The 8,516-nt window shown below is 57.6% G+C and overlaps 1 protein-coding gene across 1 annotated transcript; it reads right to left on the reverse strand.

The window, feature by feature from the left end:
* Positions 1-813: 813 nt before the first annotated feature.
* Positions 814-7,522, reverse strand: HAPLN4 (hyaluronan and proteoglycan link protein 4). Its single transcript, XM_059389509.1, has 5 exons — positions 7,378-7,522; positions 6,346-6,463; positions 5,688-6,050; positions 3,779-4,114; positions 814-3,369 (listed from the first exon to the last, which is right to left on the reverse strand). The coding sequence occupies exons 1-5, from the start codon at positions 7,378-7,380 to the stop codon at positions 2,978-2,980; spliced, it is 1,212 nt and encodes a 403-aa protein (XP_059245492.1). The 5' UTR covers positions 7,381-7,522; the 3' UTR covers positions 814-2,977.
* Between the last annotated feature and the right edge of the window lie 994 nt (positions 7,523-8,516).

Raw genomic sequence — 8,516 nt, forward strand, 5'->3', positions numbered from 1 at the left:
CGTATTGACGGGGGAGAAAAAAGAAAGTTACGTATTCACGGGAAAACTAGAAAACTGGAACCACGGAAGGGAGAAAAAATGCCAGCGGGGAAAAGGCGGGATTCTAGAAATCCCATGACTCATGCCTGGACATATGCCCCCTACCATTCGTAATCAAGGAAGGAAAGAACCCAGCTGAAGCCCAAGGCCGTCTAACCAAGGGGCTGGGCGCTGCCTTCAGATGAGTGGTTTGAGTCTCTGGAAGTTCTGTCACGTCTGGTATTGAAGGATGAAAGGTAAGTTAACATCGACTATCTCACGTCTACAGCCTAATCACTTTTACAGGTTTTCCTCTTCTCCCTTTGCTTGTATCCCAGAAAGTTACAATGTTTCTCCGTCCACGATACCCCCCACCCCCACTCCACTTCCCTCCGCACCAGGGAAAATTTGCAATCTCTCTGCCTTCCTGGTGCAAGAACTTTCCTTCCAGTTTTGCACACTTTGTGCCTGGGGGATTGAGAGGGACCACTTGGTGTGTCATCGACCCAGTCAGGCCAGGGCTGAAAGGGGCCGGACACATGGGGGGAGGGGATGATGCAAGGAAGAGAGGGGAGAGGGAAGGCAGAATGAGGGAAGACGGGGGGGGGGGGGGGGGGGGGGGTGGGGGGGCATTGGGGAGTGAGGATGGTCCTGAGGAACGAGGGGGATGCCTCCCAATCAAATCACCACCACACACACCCCCAGCTGGGAAATATTTTGTCCACCAAAGTGCATTTATGAAGCAATTAGCCACCAGCTGTCCCATTTTCTCATTAATCCAAAAACAAACAAACAAACAAACAAACACTTTTTTAATTGAGCCCCTGCTGTATGCTTTGCACTCACTGGGATCTCAGAACAGCTCTGGTACAGAGGAGGAAAACAGGCTTGTCACTTGGTCACAGAGGCAGGATTCGAACCCGAGCCCACCGGATTCCCAAACTCACAGATGGGTTTCCTCAAGATGGATGTGACAATAAGGTGGTGGGGGAGGGGTCCAGGAAGGCCCTCTGTGCTACTCCAGGGAAGACCTTGGAGCTGAGGTCTGCCATGGCTGGGGTGGATTTGTTCATGGACCGTCTCTCCTGAGCTGGCTCTCAACACTGGGAGTGGGAGGGGTGTCTGGCTAACTTCTTAGCACAAATTGCCCTTTAGAATCTGGAGCTCACTGTGGATTTTGAAGCTTAAAAACATTCCATCTCTCCTGGATCTTTAAGAAGTGGAATGTGAGGGCCGGGGGCAGTTAGAGGAGAGCGGAGCTCTGTGAGAATGGAGCTGTGGTCTCAGAAGGGAAGTGGGGAGCCGAGTACTTGCACAGGATAAAGGGCCAGGCCTGCCAGTCATTTGGCTCATCTGTATGGCAGCAATGCCAACACCTGGGGGTTGCAAGGGTTTCTCGTGCACTGTTGTCTGGGATAGAGTTAGCGTGCAAACAGAGGGTGTCCAGCAGCTCCAGAAGTCCAGCCATATCAAGGGATGCTGCCCGGGGGGGCTGGGCCTATCTGGTTAAGGGCAGACATGAAGCCCTAAGGGGTGCAGTTCCGGCCCCCAGTAAGAAGTTCCTGAGAGCCTGAGTGGGTTGTCATGGGGATTACGCTGACAGTCTCTATGGCAATAGTTTGGTGGGGCGGGGCCCTGCTGACCTGGGAAAGTCTAGAGGGAAAGGTGTTCTGTGACCTCAGACACCAGAGTTTGGTCTCCATGGCAACAGCTATGGGGTTTCAGCAGCTTGAAGGCAGAGTTTGGAGGGTGGCAAGGAGCTGGGGTGCACTGGGGCAGCCTGTTCCCATGGTGAGAGCTGGAGAACTGAATGTTGGGTCACTCTCGGGACAGTTGGGGGAGGAAATGGTCTTCAGGGCTGTTGGTAAGAATGGGGACATTCAGAAGTAGAGTTGTAGCTCTCTGGAATCCCGGAGGTGAGATGGGAAACGTGTGGTATCCATGGTTACAGCTGGAGGAGGTAGGCACTAGCTCCATGGGTGTGACTGATGAGGGAAGGGCTGTATGACTAGGTTACAGGTAGAACTTGGGCTGGTCGCCTTGGTAACAATGGGAAGTGGGACAGCTCGTCTCCATAGTGAGTGACATGGATCCTATGGATCCCTGGGCCCAGGGGATGGTCTCTTTGTTGACAGTTGGGAAAGAGGCCGTCCATCAGATGGGAGCGGGTTTTCTCCGTCCAAAGAGATACCTGAGGGCTGGGGCACGGCCACCAGTCATGCAAGCCAGCTGGGGCATATCATTCTGTTTTAGTGGTGACAGACAAGGCTAGTCTCCCCTGAAACTGGAAGGGTGGGGGTGTTCAGGGTGACCTGGGAACATGGCCTCTTAATCGGCAAACTTAAAGGGATTCACAGGGGAAGGCAGCAGAATGGGAATACCCAATTTCCAGATCACCACAGGGTAGAGGACAAGAGCCCAGTTTCCATGTGACCACGGGGCGTGATCACCTGGTGAACTCCGAGGTTTCTCTACGTAGGAGGGGGAGGAGGGTTCAGGGTCCAGATGATCATAAGGGAACAGTCTTCAGTCTCCAGGGAGATGCAGAAGGCCTGAGGCCACTCTCCAGATAATCCTGGGGGTCCAGCCTCCAGGAGACCGCGAAGGGGGGTGGTTCTGTCTGTTTTCAAGTAACCTCGGGAGGCGTAGCCAATCTTAGGAGACCTCAAGGTTTGTTGGCCTCCAGGGGTCTTCAGGGTACATGGCCCATCTCCTGGGGAAGTCGAGGGAGGAGGGAGATCCACTGTCCAGGAGAAGTGGGGGCTTGATCAGTCTCCCGGAACTGGCAGTCTGTGAGGACCCCAGGAAGGGCAGCTAGGGGTCAAAGACCACAGAAGACCTGGTCAGCCTGCAGGGTACCGCAGGAGGCGTGGCCAGTCTCCAGTCACGTGGTCCGTTTCCAAGAGACCGCAGAGCACTCGGCCAGCCGCCAAGCACCCAAACCAACTGCGCCCGGGGCCTAGACGCGCAGCGGGGTCCAAGCGGCCGGGTCGCGCGCGCCTCCGGCCCAGCCGCCGCCTCCGGCCCAGCCCCAGCCCCAGCCGCCGGGTGCGGGGTCCGGCGCGCCGGGTGCACGGTAGCAGTAGACGCCAAAGAGCCGGCGCGTGGCGTCTGGGAAGCCCAGGCTGCGAACGCCCGGCCGGCGGCCGCCGCAGCGCGCGCGCGGATTCACGATGGGGTAGCGCGCGCTCCCGTCGGCCAGCCAGCCCGCGGTGCAGCGGTCCAGCAGCTGCAGCTTCCACGCAGCGAACAGCTGTCCCACCTTGGCCACGGCCGCGCCGCGCGCCGCGCACGCACGCGCTGCTCCCGAGAAGGGCACAGGCCGCAGCGGCTTCAGGAAGAACACACGTCCTGCAGTGGAGTGGGGGAGAGTGGTTAAGGCCACTCCCGGCAGACGGCCTCCTCCGGGTTCAGAATGCTTCCCACCCCCGACGTGCCTGCCACCCAGAACCCCAGCCACAGGATTCAGGAACACCCTCTCTCCTGCAGTCCTGGACCCCAGCCGTGTCCAGGATAGTGTTGGTGCCAGGCGATGCGTGATTGCTGCGCCATGGCAGGCCGGGGGTGGGATATCGTGTTCTGGACCTCCGAGGACCAGAGTAGATAGACGGGTTAAGAGCAGGAAACTGAGAGGGTGGGAAAGAGACTGAGAGGGAGGGGGACTGGGGAGAGGGTTCTATGGGGGTGGGGCCTCACCGGCGGGGCGGACCCCGAGCCTGTGGAGGGCGGGGTCTCCTTCCTAGGGGCGGGGCCTACACACCCGGGAGGTTGGACGTGAAGCAGAAGGCGTCGTAGCGTTCTTCGGCATTGTGGCGGTAGCCGTAGTTGCGCACGCCCCCGGAGGCGGTGCCACCGCCGGTCCCGGCGCTCCCGGCTCCGCCCAGGCCGCCGCAAGGCTCCCGGGGCTGGCTCACCGGGTACTGCACGGACCCGTCTCGAAGCCAGCCTGCGTTGCACCAGTCCAGGCCGTCGCGCCAGGCCGCGTGCAGCTGCTCTGCCGACGCCAGGATGCCGTCCTGCTCAGCGCAGGCGCGCTGCGCCTCCGTGAAGGTCAGCTTGTAGCGGCCTCCACGGGGGTGGTAAGGGAAGACAACTCCTAGGAGGACATACGTAGGGGGTTCAGCTGGGGAATCCCAGCCCACCCCTACCCACCTAACATTTGGGGTGCTGCGTGACTCTTCAACCTGGACTTTCCACTCCATCCCTCACTCTGGACGTAGACCTGACCACGCTATTCGCTATTCGCAACCTCACAACCCCTTGTGATTCCCTTTGCCTTAAGTCTGGGATTCATTTGACCCTCCCTCTTAAGTTACTTAATCTCAATCATTCCCTTTCCACCACGGGAGATGTTTATGTACTTCCCATTTCTTCCATCTGCTGAACTCCTATTCATCCTTCAAAACCCAGCCCCCACAACCTTTCTCCCTTCAATCTTCACTGCTTCTGACATTCCCCCAGTACTGGGAGCTTCACGCTGGTCAAGCCCTGAGCTGATGGAGCTGGGAATGTTTGTGTCCAGTGCTGACTCCTCCACAGGGAGCCCCTGAAAGTATGACCTTGGGCAAAGACTTCTTTGATCCCCAGAATTGTCCAGGGCAGTTTCCACTGGTTTCTCTTCCACCTTCAGTTCTTATAACTTGCCCTCATTGGACCCACAGTCAACTCACTTCAACAGCATTGTGTGTGTGTGTGTGCTTGAGGGGCAGATCTTGGAGGGGCAGATGGATCTTTCAGCAGACACAGGGAGGAGCAAACAGGGGCCAAGTGAACACCTGGAGCATGAAGACCGAAGCTTGAGTCCTAACTACGTCGCTTACATGTACCTCAAGCAAGGTCTAACCTCTCTGAGCCTGTTGCTCATCTGTTGGTAATAGCACCTCCCTCAAAGTTTTTGGGAAAATTAAACAAGAGATTCTTTTACTTTGGACAATAAGAAAACTTCCTGCTGTTATTGCTGTTATTTGTTATTGTTGGGAGGTACAGCAAGTGAGGGCTCTGAAATCTCTTCTAGAAGCTTCTCAGATGGACTGAGGAAGGCAAACAACAGGTGGGAGAGAATTTTTCAGGTAGAAACCCCACCTCCCAGGTCCATAGTCAGCCAATCAGAGCACCCCATCTCCCAGTCACAGTAATTGGTTTATGGATGGGCACATGACTCAACCTGGGCCAATGAGGGACAACTCTGGGACTCCAGCTAGCACTGCGAGTAAATTTATTGCCAAGTTGGAGGATGGAAGCCTGGCACTACTTTTTGGATCCATCAGGGGAAACCTGCCAGAAGAAAGCCCACTTAGGGAAAGAGAACTGAGAGAGGAATTCCTGACATGGTATGAGTGGATGTCCCTGGATCTCAGCCCTAAGGGTTCCCCAAAGTCCTTACTATTGGCATTTTAGACTGGTTCCTTCTTTGCTGTGCAGGGCTGTTCTGCGAGCTTGCAGGATGTACTGCAGCCTCCCTGCCCTCTGCCCACTAGATGCCATCAGCAACCCATTTCTAGACATGGCCAGTGACCTTGGAGAGCAAATTCACCTCAGATCAGAACCATTACCCTACCCTACCAAGCCTCAAATTCTTTAAGGCCAACTTGATATGGATTCTGTCTTTTGCAATATTTCCCCCTCTTCTCTCTTAGAAACATGCTTTATTCCGTCCACCAGCTGGTTACCTTCCAGGTCTAGCTTGACCATGCCAGTGTCATCCTCCAGCTCATTGGTGACCTCGCATTCATAGCGCCCATAATCCTGCAGCGTAACGTTTCGGAGAACCAGGGAGGCATCCCCGGGTCCGTCGCCCTGCAGCTCGGCACGCCCACGGTAGCTGCCAAATGCTCGGTGCTGGGGGCCCAGGGCCACGAAGACGTCAGCAAAGGCCAGTGGGTCCACCACCTTGGTCCACTTCAGACGGACGCCGTCGTGGTCGTGGGCAGTTGCCTCATAGTGGTAGCGGCAGGGCAGGACGATGGTGCCACCCCTGTGACTGACCACCTGCCCAGGCGCCGTCTGCACCACCACCGAGCCAGACTCACCCTCTGCGGGAGGGCCAAGCAGGGTTCAGAAGAGGGCCTAGGGGGCGGGGTGAGGAACCGGGGGAAGGGGATCCCGTGAAAGTGTTGTGGGAGAAGGCTTGGGCGCAGGTCAGGGGATCGTAAGGTTAAAGGAGATCAGGAAAGGGAACTGCGACTCAGAGGGGGAGGGGCGAGGGTGGAGGTCTGTAACCGCTAAGAAGGCTCCATGCCCTACCCCCTATATCCTCCCTGCATCCAGGCAATTACATTCGGCCACTGCTCCTGCGGGGCAAGACCGGCTTCCGCTATCCAGACTCACCGAGCACGTGCACGACCTTCTTGCGTCCGCGCTGCGCCCCTGCGGGGACCGTGAGCAGCAGGACTCCCCAGGCCGCTGCCCAGAGCGCGCCGGGACCGAGGGCCGCCCGAGGACACACCTGGGGGCACAGGGTACTCAGTCCAGCCTCCTGGACTTTGCCTGTCGTAGGACTAGACCCCTGACCTTCCTTCCTCACGGCCAGGACTTCTCGCATGCCCAAGTCCCTACCCAGGCCAGGGTCCCAGGGGACTCTCTCAAGGAGAAGGCTAGCAGACCCTCCCAGCCCTCACCCCCTGTCCCCCGCACTCTCCCCGGACTTCACACTCCAGCTCCTACGCAAAGCCCACGCCTCTGGGCTCACCTGCGCTCAGTCCAGCGCCAGCGACCCGCCAGATCCGGTAACCCCAACACCCGCCGCTCGGAGCTCCGCCCCCTTCTCAGGCCAGCCCAGGCAGGGATGGGGGGAGGGGGGAGGATTTGGAGCCGCGGCAGCGGCAAGGTTATCGGTGCGCCAGGAGACTGCAGCAAACCGGCCGGTCGCGGTGTGCGGGCGGCGGGGGGAGGCGGTGGGACGCGAGGGGTAGAGCCACAGAGATGTAGAGACACGGGGAGAGGGCGAGGAAAGGGAAAGAGACAGAAAACCAGGAAGAGATGGGGGTGGAGAGGTAGAGACTCAGAGAAGGGTATGGAAAGATGGAGAGACAGACTGAAAGAGGGAGCAAAGAGAGCAAGAGGGGGAACGAGAAAGAAGAGGGGGCTTGAAGGTAGGGAGAGACGGAGACTCAGAGGAAAAGAAAAGGGACCAGGAAGACAAAAAGAGGGAGAGAAAAGTAGGGAGAGGCAGAGAGGGATATAAAATGAGAGGCAGAGTTCGAGAAACAGAGATACAAGAGGGTGAGAGAAGGGAGGGATGGGAGAGACAGAGCGGAGAGAGACTGAGAAGAGGAACCCGGAGGGACGTAGATTAAGACACGGAGCGAGACAGAATCCCAGAGAGGGACCTACACGGACCCGCGCCCGCGCCCCACTCACCATCTTGCCGGTGCGGCCCCCGCCGAGCGGCCCCTACGCGCCGGGACTGCGCTCCCCGCACACCCAGAAAGGACTGGGCCAGTTCCTTCGGGCGGCGCAATCCCGGCGTCTGCCTGCAAGGGGAGGAGGGAGGCGGATGGGGGTGCGGGGAGGAGCTTTAAAGGCGACGCGGCGACGCGCGCTCCGCGAATGAACCTGGGCGCGGGCGGAGGAAGGGCCACACTGGACAGTGAACGCAGGACCACGTCGCTGATTCTGCTGGCTGATCTTGGGCGGGCAAAGGAACCTCTGGGCTCAGTTTAACTCTCTTTAAGATAGAGGAGGGGGGCCCTGACGGTCTTCCATCTAGGATGCCCACGTGAGCCAGAGGTCTGAGTAACCTGGGAAAGAGGCTTGGCTTGCATGTCACAGTTTTCCCATTTGTCACTTGATGGCCATCGCCGTGTCCTGGGCTCTGACACGCGAAGGTGCTCATTCTGTGGGGTGGGGCCCCACAATTGTCACACACTCTGCAGAGGGAACCTGCAGCAACAAGTCCAAATCTGACTGTGCCTCTCACCTGCTGCAGGACCTTATAAGAGAGGCTTTGTCTCTCTGAGCCTCAGTTTCCACCTCTGGGAAATGGGAGTGTTGGTTCCTTGGTGAAGATCCAATGGTTAGACATACGATAGGGGCCTAATGTCGGTAGGAGCGGGAGCAGGGGAGACTGATCAAGCCCCTGACCCACTCTGCGGCTGACTCATACCAAAACCTGGCCTTTCACTCAAGTTCAAAAATCCAATCAGGAAAAAACAATGTGCCTTTCTCCCAACCCCTTGGCAGCGTCCTCAGCCTCAGTTTCCCCAAAATATGAGCCAACCATACAATAGAGGCAGGGTTATAGGGCCCATGGTTGGATAGACTAGGCTGGCACAAAGTCCTTGAGCTCAGAGGCATCTAGGAGCCATGACCTCCAACAAGGACCTTGACTGCCTACAGGCTCAGTCTCCCCATCTGGAAAAATCCAATCAGGAAAAAACAATGTGCCTTTCTCCCAACCCCTTGGCAGCGTCCTCAGCCTCAGTTTCCCCAAAATATGAGCCAACCATACAATAGAGGCAGGGTTATAGGGCCCATGGTTGGATAGACTAGGCTGGCAC

This window comes from Mustela nigripes, chromosome 2 (genome assembly GCF_022355385.1).
Source record: "Mustela nigripes isolate SB6536 chromosome 2, MUSNIG.SB6536, whole genome shotgun sequence".
Taxonomy (NCBI): Eukaryota; Metazoa; Chordata; class Mammalia; order Carnivora; family Mustelidae; genus Mustela; species Mustela nigripes.

Excerpts from the sequence above, each read along its gene's own strand:
- HAPLN4 (XM_059389509.1), bottom strand. Across the intron at positions 4,115-5,687 it reads GGTCAAGCTAGACCTGGAAG|GAGTTGTCTTCCCTTACCAC; the intron begins GTAACCAGCTGG and ends ATGTCCTCCTAG. Across the intron at positions 3,370-3,778 it reads CTTCACGTCCAACCTCCCGG|GACGTGTGTTCTTCCTGAAG; the intron begins GTGTGTAGGCCC and ends ACTCCACTGCAG.